Source organism: Pelodiscus sinensis, chromosome 2 (genome assembly GCF_049634645.1).
Source record: "Pelodiscus sinensis isolate JC-2024 chromosome 2, ASM4963464v1, whole genome shotgun sequence".
Taxonomy (NCBI): domain Eukaryota; kingdom Metazoa; phylum Chordata; order Testudines; family Trionychidae; genus Pelodiscus; species Pelodiscus sinensis.
In genome coordinates, this window is record NC_134712.1 from 150001521 (window position 1) to 150025246 (window position 23726).

The 23726-nt window shown below is 43.8% G+C and overlaps 2 protein-coding genes across 3 annotated transcripts in view; both read right to left on the reverse strand.

The window, feature by feature from the left end:
• Positions 1–2708: 2708 nt before the first annotated feature.
• CHMP5 (charged multivesicular body protein 5) lies at positions 2709–18546 on the reverse strand. Its single transcript, XM_075921629.1, has 8 exons — positions 18183–18546; positions 13207–13311; positions 11879–11925; positions 9311–9404; positions 9156–9227; positions 8089–8197; positions 4841–4953; positions 2709–4357 (listed from the first exon to the last, which is right to left on the reverse strand). Exons 1-8 carry the CDS (start codon positions 18249–18251, stop codon positions 4307–4309), a joined length of 660 nt encoding a protein of 219 aa, XP_075777744.1. The 5' UTR covers positions 18252–18546; the 3' UTR covers positions 2709–4306.
• A 4487-nt stretch (positions 18547–23033) lies between these two features.
• The window catches only part of FH (fumarate hydratase), a 40371-nt gene continuing 39678 nt past the window's right edge, over positions 23034–23726 (reverse strand). For both annotated transcript variants that reach the window (XM_006134112.4, XM_075921630.1), the window contains exon 10: positions 23034–23224. In XM_006134112.4, the coding sequence (XP_006134174.1) occupies positions 23082–23224 (143 nt within the window). In that variant the 3' untranslated portion in view covers positions 23034–23081. The remainder of the gene's footprint in view (positions 23225–23726) is intronic.

Here is a 23726-nt window from a genome sequence, read left to right on the forward strand (position 1 = left end):
CAAGCAGTCTGATCCTGCAGCATTTATAGGAAATACACTAGATACAACCAGCAAAAACCGCATTTTTTCAGGAAGACTGGCTCTTGCGCACGAGTGAGTTTTTGCCCAGAAGGGAGCCACGAAGACAGCTCCTTTCTGCACAAAAGCCTCTTGCGCAAAAATGGAGCATCATTCATTATGCAAATGAGGCACAGTGATATTCCACACTTTGCCTCATTTACAATTTTTTTGCACAAGAGGGCAGTGTAGATGTAGCCAAAAAATTAGAACCACCAAATTTGGTATGCAGCTTCCTCTCATCATAATTTAAAGCAAGGTAAAAGTTTGGTTGATCCTTCCCACCAGCCCCCTCCCTTTTTTTTATTAGGAGGGAGAGTTATACCTTGGAACGGAGAGGGTGGGGGGACAATTTTTGCAGGAGGCTGGGGGGGCATTTAATGAATTTTGGTATGTGATCACTGGCCAGATCCACCAGTGGAATGGGTAGGGCTAGGAACTAGCATCCCCCTAGAGTTGTCTGAGGCTTTGAATTAAAAACACAGCAAAGGGCACACAGCTCCTAGTCCTGCTGCTACCCCATTGCCTGACAGCCACCTGGAGTTGCTGTGGCTATTTAAAGGACTCATGGCTCGAGTCCCTGCGGGTGTAGTGCCACGACAGTGAGCCATTTAAGTAGGATCCTGCTGCCTCTGCCACTGCCTGGAAATTCAGTGGCATGAGCAGCAGGATATTAAAAGAAAGTGGCCAGATGCAGCCCGTGGGCCAGATTTCAGTGTTAGGCTGGCCAGATTCGGCCTGCGGTATGCATCTTGCCTTGCCCTGCCCTGCCTTAGAATGACTACAGAGAGGCAGGAAGGGGCCAGAGAGGGGCCAGCAATAACTATATAGGGCCAGTAAGGGGCAAAGGTGGAGAAAGGAATACTATTATATATTTCAGAGAGTTTACTTGTGTGTCTGTGTCTCTGCTGGGGAACATACACCCCTCCCTCGGCTGTGGCTGCTCAACAACCATGGACAGGTAGTTCCCACCTGGCACCAGGCTCCTGTAGTTAAAGGACTAGAGCTGTCCTCTCTCCCTGCATACTGAGCCCCTCATTCCCAGCCCCACCGCAGAACAAGAATGTAAATAATAAAAAAAAAAAACCTTTGAGTTGAAGACCCAAACAACACCTGGTAAATCTTCTAGTAATAAATATGGTAATGAATAGAGCTGGTCAAAAATTAAACATTCTGTTGGAATTGTTTTTCCATCAAAATATTCATTGTTTTTATATTGTTAGAGCAACTCTAGTTTATTAACTTCAAAACTAGTAAGTTCTCAATTCTGCAGAGTCCCATGCTTTCTAAAATGCCTCTTAAATAGAAGTCTGCCATCTGCTGGCTGTAAAAAATTATTATTGGATATTTAGCTAACAATCATATATACAGGCAGTCCCCGGGTTACATACAAGATAGGGACTGTAGGTTTGTTTTTATGTTGAATCTGTATGTAAGTCGGAACTGGCGTCCAGATTCAGCCGCTGCTGAAACTGAGCAGCGGCTGACTACAGGAAGCCCAAGGCAGAGTTGTTCTGCCCCGGGCTTCCTGGAATCAGCCTCTGATCAGTTTCAACAGGCTGAATCTGGACGCCAGTTCCGACTTACATATTCAACTTAAGAACCCCAGGCGTCCCCAAGTCAGCTGCTGCTGAAACTGATCAGCGGTTGATTCCAGGAAGCCCGAGGCAGAGCAACTCTGCCTTGGGCTTCCTGTAGTCAGCGCTGGTCAGTTTCAGCAGCAGCTGACTTGGGGACGCCTGGGGCAGAGCAGCTGGGGTGCTGCCGGGTTGGTCCAGTAGTGCCCAGAGCAGCACTGCAGGACCAACTGGCAGCACCTCAGCTGCTCTACCACAGGCGTCCGGAGAAAAGCCTGGACTGCTGGGGGCGGGGGGGTACTAGCTGCGTTCCCCCCCCCAGCAAATCAGGGAGACGCGGGCAGGGGATTGAGACGCACCGCGGTCCCACCGCCCGGGTCCTCTGCGGCTTTGCTCCACGTCTCCCTGGTCTGCTGGTCTCCAGACAAGGGAGACGGGGAGCAAAGGCGCAGAACACGCCGGCAGCAGGACAGCCGCGGCGCGTCTGGGCTGTCCGCTGCCCACGTGTTCCCCAGCTTTGCTCCCCGTCTCCCTGGTCTGCTGGTCTGGGGAGACGTGGAGCAAAGCCACGGAGCACGCGGGTAGCGGACAGCCCAGACGCGCTGCGGCTGTCCCGCTGCCGGCGTCCTCAGAGGCTTTGCTTCCCGTCTCCCTGGTCTGCTGGTCTCTAGCAGACCAGGGAGATGGGCAGCAAACCCCGTTCGTAACTGCGGATCCGACATAAGTCGGATCCGCATAACTCGGGGACTGCCTGTAATTTCAATTTATTGTCCCATGAGTCCTCTATTGGGGGAAGATGGGTTCTATGGCCTAATATCTCTTTCCTTTCTCTAATTTATGATTTAAGTCTCAAGGACTTAGAAAATCTCCAAACACATCCAAAGGGCATTATTCTATGAAACTATTTGCTTTCCCCTCCCCACATAGTTCTTACGCACAATAAACTAGGGTTATCCAACAACTAATGTGACAAGAGTACAGATTTACACTGATTTGGAAATATCTAATTTTTGTCATCACCTCACAATCTGTGTAAAATATTTGATTTCACACTGGGTAGTTTAAAAATATCAATCCTGTAATACAATGTTTTATTTAAATTCCTGTAAATTAAATTAATAAAAGATGATTTACATAAAATGCTGTATACATGTCCAAAATAATTTCATCTAAAAGCCAGTTTCCATCATTATTATCTTGGAAATTTTACATTTTACAGTTTTAAGTTATGCTTTATACTGGTTACTTAGCTATGTTCATCACCACTTAGATTTAGGAACGGTATGTGTACTGCAACTAATTCTTTTCTTTGCCGTCAGTTTCTTTTATGGGAAGAAAGCACCACATGTGTAAACTATTTTCCAGGCAACATTTCTCCAACGAACAAGTCTACTAATTGAGGCCTCTCTGTTTGCAACCAGCTAACAGTTCTAGGACTTTTTATTAACAACATCTAGCTTCTTAAGCTGAAGAAAAACGTACTAGCAAGAACTAAAATTACAAGTAAATTATTTTGTATTTTTGATTACATATGAATATGCTTTCTTCTTCTAACCATACTGCTGATTACAATTAAGGAGGGATGTATTCTAAAAATGTATTGGAAAAATATCTTTATTAATCATAAATAACTTTCAGTTTCTGTACAACATTTGTACACTTCATTCCTGATAAAAATGGAAAACGATTTGGGCCACAGACAGTTCTGAAAGAGTCTGCTACAAGATCTGGCAATACAATCTTCAGTAGAAGAGACCCAAGTTTGGGAGTATTCTCACTCTTCTGGCCAATGGGTCCAAAAGAAGGGAGATGGTGATCTTGTCCAGCAAAAAAACGGTCATAGAAAATCTACAGAGCAATGGTGGTCAGAGAGAAAGCAGTAATGCCCTGACTAGTGACAAGAAGAAAAGCACAGCACTAGCAATGGTCTTACAGAAATGTTATTTTGTAAATCTAAGAGGGAAATACATGAAAGGCTAGAGAAGATGATCATGACCAATTTCAAGTTTTAGACCAAGCATGTTAAGGGAGGGCCCATGCTCAAATGTTGAATGGCACTAATGGAGACAAGGGACAGGTTAAAACTACCACTAAAAACACCACACGAAAGGATAAAAGTGTATACCATAGCATAGCTTATGTCATAAGGTTAAAGATAACCTTTATATGTGTTTATTACAGCTGTAATTAAGAGTTACAAATACATTATCAAGAAAGTTTCTGAACTGAAATGTTTTTAAAAAAGCATCCATTTGTTATCAAATCAGTACAGTAAGAAGGAAGCTATCTTACAGAAGGTAAGCAGTCACATAGCCTTAGTTTTTTTTCAGAAAACAAATATTACAAATCAAAAGAAAGCTCAACTATTAACAGCCACCACTACTGTTCATGTATTACTTCTTCCATAAAAGATAAGGGAATCAAAACCTAGCAAACTGAATCCATCTGCTGAAGTAATTGTGCCAAATGTTCTCCTTCAATATACAAGTCAGTAGTATATCAACTTTCTTCGAGGAAGAGAAACACCATGAGCCATTCGTACTGCATTTTAAGATGTAGTGATATTAATATTATACTGAAAAGGCAAGTTTTCCAGGATTTAAAAAAGTGTTTTCCTAATCTGATTTATAAGTAGTAACCTGCCATTTCCAATGTGCTCTAGAAATGCATGTTTATGTAGCAGGGATCTGTGGCAGTCCAAATTCATCCACCAATATACCATCCTATGGGGGGAAAAAGAATAAATTATGTATCAATCTAAGATTCCTTTAAAGCTGGGAGTTACAAAACCAAATAGGAGCATCAGTATTTTCTGCCGCCAATATCACTTACCAATTTTGTTATAGCCCAAAAAAGTGAAAATTTAACAGTCAGCTGACATGACACATACTTACATACAAAAGCCATGTACAAAAGTTAGAAAAGCATGAGAAATGCTTGAAATGCAAATACTCAGATTTACTTGCAAAAAACATATAAAATGATACGATAGCCCTTTCAGCTAACCACAGTTGCTATCTTACGGGGAAAAATAGATTTACCACCACAGAAAGGCAATATTAGTTTGTAAAGTAGGCCTCCTGAAGCATACTAAGCTCAATTTTGCTCCACCTTTAAGGCTTCCATGAAGCAACAGCTTTATCAGTTTTGTGGTGACTGAACAAATTTTACTGTACAATTACTAAATGAGAGGGAAAAAGGACCACCTTGTTTTTTGCGTCTGTAGGAGTGCCTTCTGGAATTGCTGGAGCAGATGCAGCCTCATCTAAATAGGAGCTGTCTTCATCAACTAAAAGTTCATCACCTAAGGCATCCAGTTCTGAAATTGAATTACATTATTGATATTAAATTAAGCAAGGGATTTCTTTGGCAAGGAAAAAAGAAGTGTAAAAAAAGTTACTGGGAAATGAGGTATGAAAAAACCCCAAAGCATCTGCACTAGCAGATATGCCATAGGGCAGCTAGAGGAACATGCAAAAGGGGTTGACAAAATCCCTTCATCAAATAGTATTCTGAAAAGGAAAACTTTATGGGGCTTCACAGTACAGAGGGCATGCAAAAAGCAGCCCAGGATAGACAGGGATGATGAAATACTGTTTCTGCACTAAGAAACGTCTGACAGCACAGGAAGGATTCATCTTCAGAAAGCTGAGGGAGTAGGAAGTTGCCCCAATACAGAAGCAACAACGATTTACATATTGGCACAGAGAATACTCTTATTAAGTTTGCAGAGGGTACACAAAGCTGAGAAGGGTTGCAACTGCTTTGGAGAATAGGGTCATAATTCAAAATGATCTGGATAAACTGGAGAAATGGTCTGAGGTAAATAGGATAAAGTTTAATAAGGACAAATGCAAAGTACTCTACTTAGGAAGGAAAATCTGATTCACACGTACAGAATGGGAAGCAACTGTCTAGGGGATCTAGGGAGCATAGTGGACTACAAGCTAAATTTGAGTCAACAGTGTGTGACTGTTGCAAAAAAAGCAAACATGAGTCTGGGCTGCATTAACAGGAGTGTTGAGAGCAAGACATGAGAAGTCATTCTTTTGCTCTACTCTGAGCTGATTGGGCCTCAATTGAAGTATTGTGTCTACTACTCAGCACCACATTTCAAGAAAGATGTTGAGAAATTGGAGAAGGTCCAAAGTAGAGCAACAAGAATGAATAAAGATCTAGAGACCATGGCCTATAAAGGAAGACTGAAAGAACTGGGCTTGTTTAGCTTGGAAAGGAGAAGACTGAGTGGAGACAGTATAGCAGTTTTCAGGTATCTAAAGGGTGTCACAGGGAGGAGGAGAGAAAGTTGTTCTCCTTGGCCTCTGAGGATAGGACAAGAAGCAATGGGCTTAAACTGCAACAAGGGAGGTTTAGGCTGGACATTAGGAAAACTGTCAGCATGGTTAAACCCTGCAATAAGTTGCCTAGAGAGGTTGTAGAATCTCCATCTCTGGAGATATTTAAGAGCAGGTTAGAGAGACATATATCAGGAATGGTCTAGATCTGTGGTCACCGACCAGTCGATCACAAGGTGTTCGGGCCCCCCTGCATTTTCCTCCGACCCCCGAGAAGCCCCACTACCTACCTCCAGCAACAATGGAGGTAGTGCCGGCTTCCCACGGGGTGGAAGGAAGTCCTGCAGCTTCACCCCACTTCCGGGGGTTCCAGAAGTCTGCTCACTGCTCCACTCCCACAGGTCTGTGGTGTGCTCGGCACACTGCAGGAGGGGGTGTCGGCCCTGGAGGAGGGGTGAGTCGGCCCTGGAGGAGGGGTGAGTCGGCCCCAGCGCAGGTGCGTGCGAGGATTTCCCCATGCTGCGGGGGGGGGGGGGGAGTTGTCGGCCCTGGGGCAGGCGCATGCCTGCTTCCCTCAGGGGGGGAGGAGGGGAATCCTTAGAGGAGTCAGGTACAGGAGACTCTCTGCCACCCCACCCCCCCGCCCTCCCTGTGCCCCTTGTTCCCTCTTCCCTCCCCATTCCCTCTTCCCTGCCATCTCTGCACCCCCTCTTCCCTGCCCCCTGTTCTCACTCCCCAGCCACAGAACTCTGTCCCCACTGTCCCCTGCCAAAGCACCCACTAGCACCCTCCCCCAGTACTATGTCCCCTGCTCCCACCAACACAGTTGGGGCCACATTAGTGAAGCTTGGGGAGGAGGGAGAGTTGGAGGAGGGTTTTTTTGCATCTCACTTGTGTGGCCCCAAATGACTTTTCTGTGGGTCAGTGACCCCTGACTCAAAACAGGTTCCCTGCTCTTCTCAGAAATAAAGACAATGGAGAAATTTTGTGCGTTTGACATAGTATTTAAAAATGAAGCCTAGCCAACAAACCCCCAATTGGGGCCAAGCCCCCATCTGGCCACAACATCGTAACACTCCTGCACTCCCCTTTTCCCCAGACCCTACATCTGAGTCTATCATACGCTGGAACCCCCTGCCCTGAGCCTCTCACATATCCCAACCTAAATTCCTGAACCCTCACATCCAGAAGTCTGTGGCTTGCTTAGTAGCCCAAAACCCTACATCTGATCCCAACACTGCCGGCCTGGAGCCCCCTCTGAGCCAGCGTCCCCTTATCCACCTCCTCCTGCATCCAGATTTCCTCCCAGACCTTGCACCTCTCACCCCTTCCCACACCCAAATCCCTCATTACCACCCCAGAGCCTACACATCCTGTCTCAACCCAGCGAGGGTACAGCTAGACTACAGGAGTTTTTCAGGATTCCGGAGATATCCCAGAAAAACTCTTCTGCATCCAGGGATGCGTTTGTTCTTCCACTTCTTTTAGTGGAAGAGCAAACATGATCTTTTGGTCACCTCTATATTCCTCTTTCCATGAAAAATAAGGGGGGGCTTCCAAAACAAGGGTTTTTTCTGACATTTGGTCCAGTCTAGACAGGCCAAATGTTGGAAAAATCTCTTCCTACAGAAGAATTGGGGGGGGGGGAAGCAGAAGTATAAGGGTTGGGGATAGCAAGTGATGGAGAGGAGGAGAATAGCGAGGGTGGGGCTTCAAGAAAGGGGTGGGGTGGTAGATCTTGGCTTGTTCTATCATTTAAAAAGTGATCTTGGGTGTAAAAAGGTTGGAGTGATCTAGATGGCACTGGGTCCTGCTGTGAGGGCAGAGGACTGGACTCGATGACCTCTAGAGGTCCCTTCCAGTTCTAGTTTTCTATGATTCTAACTATCTATATCTGAGTCAAACAAATTGATGTTACTTCATGAGACAATTAGTGATACATAAAAGCACTAGAAAGAAGCTAAAATTAACCTAATGGAAAAAGATTCTTTTCTTCAGTGATCACAGAATTCTATAAATGTCAGTTATTTAATATACCAATTTGTGCTTTTGCCCTTGCAAATTCAGATAATAATCAGCTGTTAATTTCTTGGAAAAAAATGTTCAGTTTCTGCAGGAGCACAACTAAAATACCACTGAATCCATCTGTACTCACTAACCTGCCTCCAAATCATCTTCATCAATCTCTGGTGTTCCATAACTACGACTCAGAGCTTCCTGGATTTCACCGGCTTCTTCCATCATGTCCTCCAATTGGTCTTGTATGTCCTGCAGTTGTCACAAAAAAGTTAAACTTGTCCCAGATGCACAAGTTACAAGCTGATTCAACTAGAACTATACACTGAAATTTAGAAATGACTCAGCAGCTAATACTGCAGAACAAGCTACTTTGCTGCATCATTTTAATTTATAAATCCCATTTGAAATTCTTCTAAGAATAGAATATTGTGTTAATTATATATTTAATGCAACACTGGGCTCTCAGCTGTTAAATAAAATATAAATGATGGACTAGAATAGACAAAGGGAAATTGGCACCAAAATCTCTGAACGTATCAGGCTGTTTTATATTTTGCCAGAGAGAATTTAAAGATTTTTTTTAAAACTTAGAATCTAATGTTAGCTTGCAGTAGAGGGTTATGAGACATTAAAAAGCAAAATTAAAATAGAAAAAATTTCATTTCATACACTAAACTGTAGTGTGTAAATACAGGAACCATTCTTTTTTCCTCACTTATATTCATATCAAATGTGGAAAGTCTCATGGAATGCTTCATAGATTCTTTGCATTGTAAAAAAGACATTGAACCTCCAAGAGTGCAAATGATGCCAATCAAAACCAATGGCAAAGTTATATTAAATGGTTGGATGTTCTAATTGGTCAGAAGCATCTAGAATGGGCTAGAAGGACATTTAAAACACAAGAGCTCACAGCAGCAATGTTAAGCACTGGAATAAACTGTCTTAGGAGGTTATGGAATCACCATTATTGCAGATTTTTAAGAGCAGGTTAGACAAACACCTGTCAGGGATAGTCTAGATGGTGCTTAGTCCTGACAAAAGTTCAGGGAACTGGACTTGATGATTTCTCAAGGTTCCTTCAAGTTCTATGATCTCTATGAATGTTTAATTCCAAATAAACTTTGTGCACACAATAAGAGTCACTATTTAGCATTTCAACAGCATATCATTGGATTGTTTAGTAGCAAGTAGTACAAACACTCACCTCAATTTGGTCAATTTTGACTTGCTTGTAAGCCTTTTTCATTTCTTTCACCCCAAGTTTCATAGCATCAACCTAGAATAGAGTAAAAAACCATGCTTGTATCTACCACTACAGCATTTGCAAATAAAGCAAATCTGAAATGAATGTATTGATACCGTTGTCTTTGTGTCCTTCAGTGACTGTATGGTGTAATTGGCTTGTTCCATATTAAAAGACTGCTGTGACAGATTATCCCGCTGTTGTTCATACCTGTTAAAGTATTGCAAATGCGGTATTTAAAACATTACTGTATATTATACAATTTGTAAAGAACGCTAATGAAATTCAGAAGGCATGCAACAAACAGTACTTTTCAAACTTGGAAAGAAAAAAGGAAATCTTACTTATTTATAGAATCATAGAATACTAGAACTGGAAAGGACCTCAAGAGATCACTAAGTCCAGTCCCCCGCCCTCATGGCAAGACCAATCACAATATTCTAGATCATCCCTGACAGATGTCAACCTGTTCCTAAATATCCCCGGTGATGGAGATTCCTCAACCTCCCTAGACAATTTATTGTAGTACTTAACCACACTGATAGTTAGGAAGTTTTCCCTAATGTCCAACCTAAGCCTCCCTTGCTGCAGTTTAAGCCCATTGCTTCTTGTCCTATCATCAGAGGCCAAGGAGAACAATTTTTCTCCCTCCTCCTTGTAACACTCTTTTAGAAACCTGAAAACTGCTATCATGTCCCCTCTCAGTCTTCTCCTTTCTAAACTAAACAAGCCTGATTCTTTCAGTCTTCCTCCACAGGTCATGTTCTCTAGATCTTTATTCATTCTTGTTGCTCTTCTCTGGACCTTCTCCAATTTCTCCACATTCTTCCTGAGATGCAGTGCCCAGAACTAGACAAAATACTCCAATTGAGGCCTAATCAATGCAAAGTAGAGCGGAAGAATGATTTCTCGCTTACAACACTCCTGTTGTGTCTTGCTCACAACACTCCTGTTAATGCAGCCCAGACTCATGTTTGCTTTTTTTGCAACAGCGTCACACTGTTGACTCATATTTAGCTTGTGGTCCACTATGATCCCAACATCCCTTTCTTCAGTACTCCTTCCTAGACAGTCGCTTCCCATTCTGTATGTGTGGAACGGATTGTTCCTTCCTAAGTAGAGTAGTTTGCATTGGTCCTTATTAAACTTCATCCTATTTATCTCAGACCATCTCTCCAGTTTTTCCAGATCATTTTGAATTATGACCCTAGTCTCCAAAGCAGTTGCAACCCCGCCCAGCTTCATATCTTCTGCAAACTTAATAAGCATCCTCTCTATGCTATCATCTAAATCACTGAAGATATTGAACAGAACGATCCTGCAAGATCGTATCAAACACCTTACTAAAGTCTAGGTATACCACATCCACCACTTCTCCCTTATCCACAAGACTTGTTATCCTATCAAAGAAAGCTATCAGATTGGTTTGACATGATTAATTCTTTACAAATCCATGCTGGCTGTTACCTATCACTTTATTATCTTCCAGGTGTTTACATATTAATTCCTTAATTCCTTAATTACTTATTCCATTATCTTTCCTAGCACAGAAATTAAACTGACTGGACTGCAGTTTCCCGGGTTGTTCTTATTTCCCTTTTTATGGATAGGAATGCTGTTTTTTCTTTTTTCTGATATCACAAAACAGATATCAGACAAGATCACAAAGAGAAAACAGTTTCTTGCCATTTCAATCAGAAAGGACACTCTCTCAATGACTTAACCACCTGCATTCTGCTACAAAGACCTTTTACATCTGCACTTGAAAGGGAATCCTCTGAACTGTCATTCATGTTAAAATTTGACACTCTTCGGGAAAGAATGAACAAATACTCAAACTATCTTACCCATTACCAAGATAGCTTCCCCAATTATCACCTCTAATACCATTAGCTCACAGACATCCCACTCTCCCCACCTCTAATATCATCAATTCACAGCCACTTACCTTCCTTCCTTCCTCCCCCACTGCATCCTCCTCCTGTTCTGAAATGTGATTTGTGCTTTTCATATGTGTTCATTTTTTTTAATTGTATCCTTTGGTATATATGGTTGTGACTATTTTCTTCCACTATTTGATCTGAGGAAGTGGGTCTGGCCCACGAAAGCTCATCACCTAATAAACCATCTTGTTAGTCTTTAAAGTGCTACATTGTCCTGCATTTTGCTTTATTTACTAATGGCACAGCAATATGGGAGAAATGTATGTTATCCCATATAATGTTCTGATTGGGTCCAACTGGAATGTTAAGAACACCAGTGAGACCCATGGGGCCATATAAAGAATTTACAGTGATACTGATTCATGCATATAAAGTAGCTATTTATATAACATGTAGTAGTTTAGGTCTATAGATCTAAAAGTAAGACCAACTCAAGTATAACTACCAGTCATTTGGTTTTAATTCAAGGTGTATCAATACCACAAGTTATGTAATATGTCAAATATCAAACCTATTCATATACTTATATATAAATAATACACAGACATGATAAAACCAAAATAATTTTAGCTTTGATACTTTAAAAAACTGGATGTTTATAACAGCTGACTGCCATTTCATAATTTGTTTACATGAATACTCACAAGAAATGGCACAGAAATGGAAGAGGAAGTGAAAAGTATGCCAATCCTTCCTCACAAAAAATTCACTAAATAAGAATTAAGCGAGTTTGAAACTTACATTCGCTTCTGCTTTAACACTCTCAAAGCCTTCTGTTTAACCATATTCTGAAAGAGACGTTACAGCCAGATGTTAGTAAAAACCAAGTTAATTTAGTTGCTCTGCATTTTACTATTACAATACTTAATGCATAAATGCATAAAGTTTAGTCCTTTTCTAAACTTTAAGAGGTGTTAAACAGTTAATGGGCACAACAAATACTCAAAGTATTCAAACAAGCATATCTATATATCGGTAATAACGAAAACCCATAGAACTACCTTTTAAATAAAAGGGAAAAAAAGACACCCAAAAAGCAGAACATGCTCACAAAAAATGGCAAATTTCTCTGGACATGACCTTCCAAAAACATTTCAAAGATCAGTATCAACCAAACAATGCTTTGTGTGGTGCTATCAGTATTTCACTAAAGCATGAAGAATTTTCATCCACTTCAAAACGAACTAAACTTTATTAACAGCTGTTTCCTTTAGCTGTTTGCCCCATTTCTCAAGTTCATGGGGTTTCCTCTTCTGTTTCTGAAAGATTTTGAACCTCCTCTACAAGGAACTGAACCAACGAGTCTGCCTTACAGATTTGACCTCATAGAGCTGCAGGGAAAGGAAGGAGAGAAAGGAAGAAAAGGGACTCAGACTCCCTTCTCCCCAAAAGCCTTCTGGTTTAAGAGACTTCATTTCTAAGATCTTGCATTTACTCTCTGCTTTCTCCCTCCCCACATCACTATTCTCCACATGCTGGTATACAAACTGAAAGAAACTTAAAGTAAGCCAACTGGTCCCATTTTCATTCTTACCCCTAAATCACAGAGACTTATTTGCATCTCAGTTAAAAAAAAAAGCTGAGAAAGTTTATATTTAGCATTTTACTGACATTTTAATGTTTCCCATAGTAGATGTTCAAATTAGTGAAATCTATGACAACTATAAAAAGAGAGACAGCAATTGGTGCAGAGGAAGATCCAATCTAACTTGGTGTGATTGAATGTCTAGAGAGTGCTGGATCAATCCTACCATAATAGCCTGATGTACATATAAAAAGGAGGCAATAAGAGTATTTGACTTCGTAGCCACGTTTATTAGTTTTATACAGAGTAATATAATGAAAATGCCTCTTTATTTCAAGACTAGAAGCCAATATGGCACAGATTTGGGAAATAAATGAGAATAAAAACAAGCTTATAGTAGCCACCCTCTCCCAAGATAGCAAGAAGCACTTTTAATGATGCTTCTCAGAACCTGGAGAACTGGTTATGACATCACTCCATTACAGGACAGACTGAAAATGCGAGTCACTTCACTTTCTCATATTACACCAAATAGGATTCTTACCTTTGCGGGGCCCTCCCGCATTTTCTTCATTTGATCTTTATATTTCACCAGCTCTGCTTCAAGTCTGCTAATTTTCTTGTCAATTGACTCAGCTCTGCTATCCACCTTTGGTATAAGGAAGACAGACAAAAAAAAACGCATTGCTTACACAAGGTTTTTCCCAGGGACTTGTAGTCCTGGAAGCAAAATGTGCTCACAAAGAGTTGCTGTTATACATCCAAATGTCAAAATGATTTTGGAAGAGGACAATTAGATGACCAAAGGTGGCTCAGATTCCTGCTACTAAAATTCATTTAAAAAAATAGACTCTCTTAGCAAACCCTTATGATGTTATATGTTCAGAGAAGTCTCTCAAAGAAAGCTTACATTTTTTCATTCTGTGAATCTTTCCTAGAAAGGGGCACACAAACATACTCAATTTTCACTCATTGGTAGGACATTAAATTTGCAGATTGAATTTGTAATATGTAAATATAGGTCATATGTCAACATTTTAATTCTGATGCATTTATCCTTCTGTTAGAAGCCATTTTCTCTAAACAAAGAGGCAGTACATGCCAGCATGGAGGAAGACATTGATAATATACTGTTGCCAGGGTATTTTCTATGCAGAGCAGTTAATCTCAGCTCTATCCATATTAAACACAAAATGCCTGGTTACACAGCTGGCACATAGATTTATTTTAAGCTTTCCATTATGCTAGCTGTTTTATTAATAAAAAGGAAATAAATTGTACACTATTTGTATAAAATATTGTATATTGATGGAGTCTTGCAATGACTCAAAGGGTCCTAAAGCTCTTAAACATCCATCCACTGCACATCATTCTGGATAACAGAAGGACTAAAAAGACGCTGAGGCTTTGTCTACATTTAAAAGTAGAAAGCGTGACTGCGCTTACAAAAATTGGTTTAATTATTAAATCATTTACTTTATTGTACAAGTGAACGATACAATCAGAGGCACTGCACTTATCTACAGAGGAAAGACCCATGGTGAGAGCTTACAAGTTTATTCCAGCACAATATATTAAACTTGTTTCTCATGGCACATCTAAGATTCTAGTTATGCCTTCTTGCACCCCAAACTAAGCACTATGACTACCTGTCTGAAGTAAACTACTACTTACTGTTGTTTCACCTAAAATTAATGATAAAATAGGAGATAATATTAACACAATGATGGAGCATCCAAAATAAATTAAATACTGTACCAGGAAAAGGAGAAAATACCCTTACATTTTCAGTAACTGTTTTGGGGTGAACCCTGATCTAACAACACTGAATTTCCTCCCTCAATAATTTACATTCTTTTTATAAGTAATAGCATAATTGAATTTGGTAAGTATTGTTATGTAATGCATTACTTGTAGCTTGTGCTACAGTAAGAATTTTTTTATATTGAAAAAGGATAGACTTAATTAGCATATATCAACTATTAACAAATCTTAGCAATGGCCACTAATTGTAGCCTCACAGTCTATCCCCCTATTTCTGACCCCTGTTCAGTTGTTATACATTACTAAGCAAGTAGAAAAGAAACAAAACACAAGTACATATAAACAAACATATAAAAAGGATTGAAGCAGCAGTTAAAACTATCCAAATGATAAAAAGAATGCTCAAAGTTGGTAGGATAAAATTTAAATATTTATATGCATTGAATTAGATAATTTTAAGAACCTCCCATGTGTACATTATCTTCATTGCTGTGGATTGCTCTGAACAGTGACTCTTAGAGGCCAATTAAAAAGGTACTACATTGTGTCTATCCTTATTTTGGCATCTCTTGTTATGAAAATTAATGTTTACAAAACTGGAGAAGATTTGCCACTTAAAGAATAATTCTACAGAAAATCCAGACTACCACTGAAAAATCAGGCCAAGGACTTTTAGTTAGTAATTGTATGAAGCATCACTCAGTAGGAAGAGTTATGCCGAGAACTGACCACAATGATCACTTTCTTTTGTTTATTTGTCCATGTAACTATTATTGATTTTCACACACAGTTGATGTGATTGCATGTTAGGCACAGTTGAGTTTTTAATAGGATCATAATTAAGAACATAAAAATGGCCATACTGGGTCAAACCAAAGGTCCATCTAGCCCAGTATCCTGTCCTCTGACACTGACCAATGCCAGGTGCCCCACTCTCCCTCTCCTCTATTCCCAGCTTCTGACATATTCCTACCCATCCTGGCTAATAACTGTTGATGGACCTATCCTCCATGAATTTATCTAGCTCTTTCTTGAACCCAGTTGAAGTCCTGGTCTTCACAACATCCTCTGGCAAGGAGTTCCATTGTTGTGTGAAGAAATACTTTCTTTTGTTTGTTTTAAACCCGCTATCTATTAATTTCATTTGGTGACCCCTAGTTCTTGTGTTACGGGAACAAATAAATAACTTTTCCTTATTCACTTTCTTGACACCAGTCATGATTTTATAGAACTCTATCATATCCCTCTCTCTTTAGTCTCCTCTTTTTCAAACTGAAAACTCCCAGTTTTATTAATCTTTCCTCATATGGCAGGGATTTATATAGAGGCAATAAAATATTCTGTCTTATTCTCTGTCCCCCTTTTAAATCACTCCTAACATTCTGTTTGCTTTTTAGAATGCTGCTGCTCACTCATTGAATTAATGTTTTCAGAGAACTATCTAAAAGGACTCCATGATATCTCTCTCTCTCGAGGAGTGATAGCTAATTTAGTCCCCATCATTTTGTACTGATAGTCAGGATTATGATTTCCAATATGCATTACTTTGCATTTATCAACATTAAAATTCACCTTCCATTTTGTTGCCCAGTCACCTAGTAATCCTTTTGAAGCTCTTCACAGTTTGCTTGAGCAGTTTTGTATGATATGTAGATTTTTCTACCTCACTGTTTACCCCATTCTTCAGACCATTTATGACTATGTTGAATAGGACTGGTCCCAGTACGGACCCTTGAGGGATACCACTAGTTATCACTCTCTAGTCTGAAACCTACCCTTTGTTACCTATCTTTTAATAAGTTGTCAATCCATTAGAAGACTCTCCCTCTTATTCCATGACATCTTACTTTGCTTAAGAGCCGTTGATAAGGTCCCTAACCAAAGGCTTTCTGGAAATCTAGGTACACTACATCCACTGGATCCCTCTTGTCCACATGCTTATTGACTCCCACAAACAATTCTAGTATGTTAGCGAGGCATGATTTTCCTTTACAGAAACCATGTTCACTTTTCCCCAATGAATTATGTTCATCTAAAAATGTAAATCTATTGAGATGAATGGAGCGGTTTACAAGAGTTGTTTCAGACTGTCTGCAGACTCCAGAAAACAGTTAACTAGTTTTGTAATACAGCCTCTCCGAGTTGGCCGTAACTCGAACATTTGGCCGTAACTCGATTTGTTCGTAACTCAGACCCCACTAAGTTACATAGTTACCGCGCTGTTCGTAAGCGCGAGTCATGTTCATAACTCGGGGACTGCCTTTGTGACCACTCCATGGGAGCGTTGGTCGTAAATGTGAACGGTCGTAACTCGATCATTCACAACTCGGGGACCGACTGTAGTTTCAGTTCATATTTAGATTTCACTGTCAACTTAAAACGTAAACGCTGCACAATTTGAATCTGGATACAAGTCAGCCATACACCTCAAAGTACCATATTTTGTTCTTTACCTTTTAACTATTTAACACATCATGAAAAGGGATGCTCCTCAAATCACAAGTCTTCAGAAAGTTTTCCTTTCATAGATTTTAAAGGCCAAAAGAACCATCTCATGTAACCTGATCTAAAAGTCTTCCCAAAAAACAAACTAGTCAGACACTCAACTGCATATTTGACTGTTCTATTAATATTTCTCAACTTGTGCATATTTAAAGGACAATTAAACAAGCCTCTCTCATCTGCATATGCTTCTACTCTGCTTTGCAGTAAGCTCATTTGTGGCAGATTTTTGCTAAGAACAAGGTAATTCTTTACCAGCCTGAGGATGGATTCATATGACTTGCCTATCATTTGAATTGCATAGTATGTGCTTCCCATTGGTCCCAGTCCTGCTTTTCCACAATGTGCTGTTTGAGATTGGCAAGGGTTATGAGAGAAAAAATAAAGAAAGGGGGGAGTGACATTCTTTGGGAGGATGAATAGAGTCACTAACAAGAAAGAGAGGAAACACATATGTAGTAAGGCTCTAAGGGCATTTTCCATGTGTATGTAAGTATAGCTAGGAGGTGTTTATACCTTTCTCTGGGTGTCACTGCACATCTCCCGGGTGTCTCCACCTCTATAGGTGTAGTTGTGTGCAAGGGAGCGGACAGCCTCCACAACCCCCTGGACAAGGTGCAAAGAGGTCTGGGCTCCATGCTCCCTGAAGGGGCAGAGCCTTAGACAGAAAGAATGGAGCAGCTAATTATGCCCCTCCCCAGACCTCAGAACAATATGGGGCAAAGGGGAGAGTGGAGGGGGGGGGAAGTGGATGGTGATTCAAGAGCCCAGGGCTTTGGCCACTGCAGTAGCAATGGCAGCAACTGGGAGCACTGGGCCTCTTTGAATTAGCAAAATCCAGGGCAACTACGCCCTTTGCTCCTCTCCCCCATCCTCAGGCCTGCTTGTGTGCCTCGGAACGGGGGGGGGCTGGTTGCCCTCAGCCGCTCTCTCCACAGCTCCCAGGTCTCGGTCTCCTCACAGCCCTGGTGCCCCCTCTCCGTGGCTCTCGGGCTCCCTCTGCGGGGGGAGGGGCGCTGGGCCTCTCTCTCGGGGCGACTCCCTAGGCGTGGCGGCTGGCCGGGATTCCCGGGCGGGGCGGGGCGGGTCTCTCGCTAGGCGGGGCTGTCGCGGGAGCGGGTGTTGCCGCTCTACGGGGGTCGCTGCGCGCGGCTAGCGAGTGACACGCAAAGGGCCGGACGGCAACAGCGGGCGGGGCGGGGGCGCCCTAGTGACGCGAACACGGGTGGGGTGACCCGGCCCCCCCCCACTCACCGTCCCGATACAATCCGTCAGGTTCGGCGGCGGCACTTTCGGCTTCGATTTCCCGAAGAATCGATTCATCGCGGCGGCCTCACAACGGGACAGACACAAGCGGCGGCTCCTCCAACCCGGAAACGCTCCGCTCCGCCGCCAACCCCGGTTCGCTCTGCGCCGGCGCGAGTGACGCGTGAGCCGTCAGCCAATCCGAGCGCGCAAGGGCGGGACACGCCCGCGTGAGGGCGGAAGTAATGAAAGAAAGACCCGCCGCCGCTCTTCCGCCCGGCCGAGGAAGCCGCGAGGGAGCGGCGATTGGCCCTGGCTGTGGGGGTGAAGCTTAAAGGTCCAGTCGCCCTTCGCCCGCTGAACAGTTCTCCAAGCGCAGCGCCCCGGCGCCCTTCGGCCGGGTAGCCCAGGAGCCGCGGGGGCTGGGCGCCAGTATTGGGGAGGGCGGAGCCTTCGCCCGTAGCGCATTCACCCGGCGTCCCGGTCGCAGCGCCCAGGGAGCGACCTGAAGCCGCCAATAATGAAACACCCGTCTCCATGTAAAACAGCCGTCGTTCAGTGACGTCATGCATCCCTCTGCCTCCTCCCTCCCCCCACCCTCCAAGTCACAGGCATGTGACCTCTCCCGCGTGCCGGAGAACGGGGTGTGGAGCCGCGAGTCACGTGGCTCCGAGGGCAGGCAGGTACCCCTGGGTACTCCAGACCTACGGCCTCCCGCCTCTCGGGGGGGGGTCGGACCAAGCCACGCGGCCGCCCGTCGGATCTGCCACAATGCAGCTTCAGCCCAGTCCAACACCCCCTTCTTCCCCCAGGGGACGGGCGGGCCTGGGCCTCCCCTCCCCACAGGGCCGGCCCACAACATTTTGGCACCTGAGGCAGGGAGCTAGAATGACGCCCCCCCCCCCCCCCCCTTGGCCAGGCCAAACCTTTGAAAGGTCTCAATTCTGCCTTCCTGTTCTACTGCCATGGTACTGTGCATACAGAGCAGAGAGAATACATAGGCACCAGCACTAGACACAATTTTCTACACTCTAGGTCCTAGTGGCGCTCCTCCCACCCCACGTCTGGCACCTGAGCCTGTCACCTCAGTTCACTTCATGATCAGGCCAAGCCTGCCTCCCCATCCTCTATGGCAAAGGGGGAGGGGAAAGCAAGAAGAGAAATAGGGCTGCCAGGGGAGGATGGGGTAGATATGGAGGGGGGAGGAGTAGAGACAGGACTCCTGCCTCCCAGCAGCCAAGGGGAGTGCCAGGACTGGAGGGGCACAGGGGCAAGGCGGCAGGGGAGGGGCCTGGCCTGGCTTTAGGAAGTGTGGGGCCTGATTCAAACAATTTCTATGAGGGCCTGCAGTAATTTTAGTTGAGAAAAAAAAATCACAAGTTTCAACAGGGGGCCCAGCAATTTTTTTGTTGGGGGGGGGGGGGGGGGACAAAACAAAAACACGCACGCAATAAACCCCAGCTAACTCCTCCGCAAAGCCCCGCAGATAGCTAACACACACACCACCACCCCCAGGGTGCCTTGCACAAGAGCTACGCTCTTCTCTAAAAGGTGTAAGCTCTCTTGCGCAAGAGGGCAGTGTGGATGCTCAGCAGGGATTTCTTACGCAAGAAACCCCTATGGCTAAAAGGGCCATTGGAGCTTTCTTGAGCAAGAGATCGTCCACACTGCCATGGATGCTCTTGCACAAAAGCAGATCGCATATTGCAGTGTGGATGTCTTGCACAAAAACCCTTGCGCAAGAAGCCGCCAGTGTAGACATAGCCTAAAAGTTTCCTCCCATGAGCAGAATGAATTGTGTTGTGCATCAGTACTGAGTTCATGTAGCTTATTTGGATGTGCCACTGTGGCACCCAAGTTATTTATAAATATTTTATAAACCTTTACCTTTTCTCTCTGCTGCCAGGTCTCCTCTCCTTGCTCCATCAGCTCCCCTGGTGCCTGCTGCCCCCCAACTCCTCACCCTCCTCTGCTGTCCTGACTCCTGCCCTTCTCCCTGCCCTCAGCCCTCCTGCAACCTGCCCCCCTCCACCAGCCCTTCTCTGTCCCGTGCCCACTCCTACAGTAGCCCCACTCTGATCATATGAGCTACCCCTCCTCATCCGCTCTTCTAACACCTCCCTCTACACACCCGTTCTGCCTCTCTCCTCTGGTGCTGGTCCCTCCCTGCAGGTGTCTGCCCTTCTGCTTCACCCCCGGAATCCCCTGGCACCTGCATCTTCCCTTAGCCCTGCACCCTCCTGGTGCCTCCCCCTTCCCTCACTGCCCCGCCCCCTTTGCCCTCTTTTTCCCTGATGCTCACTCCCTCACCACTCTCTGCCCCCATTTCCCTCATTCCCCTCTGTGCTCTCACACATGATTTGCTCCATCTCCACCTTTCTCATGCCCACCCTTCTTTCAAGCCTTTTCCCAGCACCTCCCTTCCTCCCTCTAGACCCCAATGCCCTTACCCTCTCCTCTCCCAGCATCACCCTGTCCCCCCTCCCACTGACACCTCCCCTCCTGCCCTTTTCCTTATTGTCTGCACTTGGCCCCCCGGCATTTGTCTCTCCTCCACCCTGTCTCTTGGTGCCTTCCCCTTTCTTCCCCCTCCCCCTCCGCACAAGCCCCTTCCTCCCCCTCCCCCTCCTCACCTTACCTTCTGCCTTCCACTTTGCGGGGCCGGGGCCGGAGTCTGCCCTCAGGCCCCGTACTCCAAACCCAGAGCTAGGCTGAGTGGCACAACATGGTGCCAAGCAGTTTTAAAGTCCCGGGTCGTGACATCACGTCACACCCAGGTGTCCTCCCCACTCACCTGCAAACGCCGCACATGGCAGCAGCAGTCAGCAAGGGGGAACCGGACTTAAAGCTGTGCACGGCACGGACGGGCTGGGGTCAGGGGGGGACGCGCTGGGGTGGGAGGACGTGCGGGGGAGGGAGGCCGCTCCAGGCAGGGCTGGGGGAGACCCAGCTCCACATATTGGTGGAGCAGGGCCCCTGGCTCTGAATATTGGACTACGAGCCCATGTAACTCGCCGCCCATGTTTCTGGGCTCAGGGCGCAGGGGTCCAATTCAGGGGAATCGGCCTAAGGCCGGCCCTGGGAGGGGCAATAGCCAGGACAGCTTTGGGGCCAGGCCCTCCCCAGCCACTGTCGGTGGGGGGGAGGCGGAGGAGAGCCAGGGCAGCCTCAGACCCTCTCCAGCAGCTGAGGGGGGGGGGGGGGGGGAGTTTGAAGGGGTAGGGAAAGAGCGCATTCTGCATAGATTTTTCCGAAAAAAAGCAGCAGTATAGACCAAGCCATTGAGAGTGGATATCTGAATATGGTATTGATAGCTGGTAAGTAACAACACCTTTAAAGCCTGGGGAAGTCAGGCATGACCCAGAATAGTCTCTCAGTTGTATGGAGAAAGATATGGTTATAGAGCTGCCCCAGTCAATAGAGTAAATGAAACAATACTTTCATACACTGGCAAGTTACTATGCTGATAATTTTTCAAGACAATATTGTTGCGCTAAAGCTTTAAAGTGCTATAAGGATTTTTTTTGGGTGGAGGAGACAGGGAAAGAAAAAAAAGATGTGGAATTTCAATGAAAACTAACAGGTAAATAAGGGAAGAAAAATGAGAATCGTAATAGCTGCATCTCACTGCTGAATGCGCTAACTTGAGCCAATGGCAGTAAAGAAGGAAGAGGGAATGGGGGGAGGGGGATTGGGATCATTTACATGCCTGGGGCAGTGCAAAATGGGGTTTGTCCATGTGCAGCCCAGCTGGGCACAACTACATTAAATTTCTGGCTACAAGCATATGGGCACACCAAAATGTTAAGTGGAATACCCACAGGGACAGCACTTGAAGAACTTCATGGTTCTAATAGTTCTAATTCAGAGATCATAGGGGACCCAGATACAGGTTGGACCTCCCTCTGGCATCCTCAGGATCTGACTGGTACAGTACCAGAGAGTTTGCTGGACCAGGGGAGCTCTGGGAGGGGGAAGGGGCATCAGCTTCCCCACTGAGCTCCTCTCCTCAAGTGGCAGCACTACTGTAAGTCTCCACCGTACAACTGCAAAAGCCCTGGTGGAGCACCTCTGGCGTGTCTAGTGGCGTCACATAGTATCCTGGCTTCTTGGTTTTCAACACAAATGTTTTACAACATTAACAAATCCCTTTCAAAAAGATTAACATATAGCAGATATCAGTAATTTAGAGTAAAAGAAATTTAGAATAAAAGAACATTTGTAATTGCCAAAAAAAAACAACCCAACAACCCCGCAAAAAAAGCCCAGGGCCATCATTGATGATGCTTGGCTGCGTGAAGGAAGGCAAACTGCTTAGTGGAGAACATGTATGGACATTGTTTAAAAATAAAAAAAGCACTAACGTTTTCAGCAAGTCAGCTGTGAGCATGTAGTAGTTTGAAATCTCCTGGAACTTCATCAGTCTGAATAAAACAGAAGTACAGAGCTACTAACACTCCATGAATGGAGGTTGTTGGTAACTGTGAAATGCTTGTAACTCTGACCAAAATGTTATAGTTGTTCTATCAAAAGTTTACGACTGAACATTGACTCAATACTAGGGATGTTAAAGTGTAACTGAATAGTCATATAACCACATCAAATTTTAGCAGTTACGTGACTATTCAGTAGTCCCTGCCGGCAAGCAGGCAGCCAGTGTGCTCCTGGCCCAACTCCTGGGGAGACCCCTGCCACCCAGCAATGAGATCCAAGTGGATGAATCAGTCTTTTTGGAAAAGGTTGACTGCTGTATATTTATTATAGTACAACAATTTCCTAATATAACCCCATGCTCCATATGGAAAAGCACTTCAAATCCTGATACACATGGCCATGAAAAACAAAGTAAGCTGCAAAAAATTGTTTTATGCAATTTAATTATTTTCTGTTAAAGTACACTTGTTAAAATTACTGAGGACCTAACATATCTTTAGGTTTCACCCACTGATCAAATTGTTCTGCTGTAAGAAATCCAAGCTTAATAGCTGCTTCTTTTAGTGTTGTCCCTTCTTTGTGTGCTGTTTTGGCAATCTTGGCTGCTTTGTCATATCCTGCAATTGGAAACAAAAGACACATCAGGTTAATCATGATTTTGGCCACTATGTGTTCAGAAGACCTATTTAAAAAAGTCTACTTGGTCTACTACAAACAACTGCTCCTATATTTTACTTAATTTGAAGTCACAAGGGTACATGAAAAGATACTGTGGATGAATTTCTCCTCTAATGTTGGCTTAAACAGTATAAAATAAACCCACAAAATTAAAAGATATTCTGTTCATAAAACATTTAGGTAAATTTAAAGTGACATGAAATTAAGATAGGTTTGTTGCCACTCAGTGACTTTCCTTCACATTTCGTATTCACCTGTTGCTGATTTTTTGGGGGCCAGGAAATTATAACCACTAGAAACCAATATGTTTAAAAATATATAAGTATGGTAATTGTAAACAGGGCATTTTGCTACTCATTTGGGAGGATATATAAAGTAAATTCATTTTCACATACAGTGAAATAACTAGTTAATTAACTATATTATTGTGTGTTGCAATGA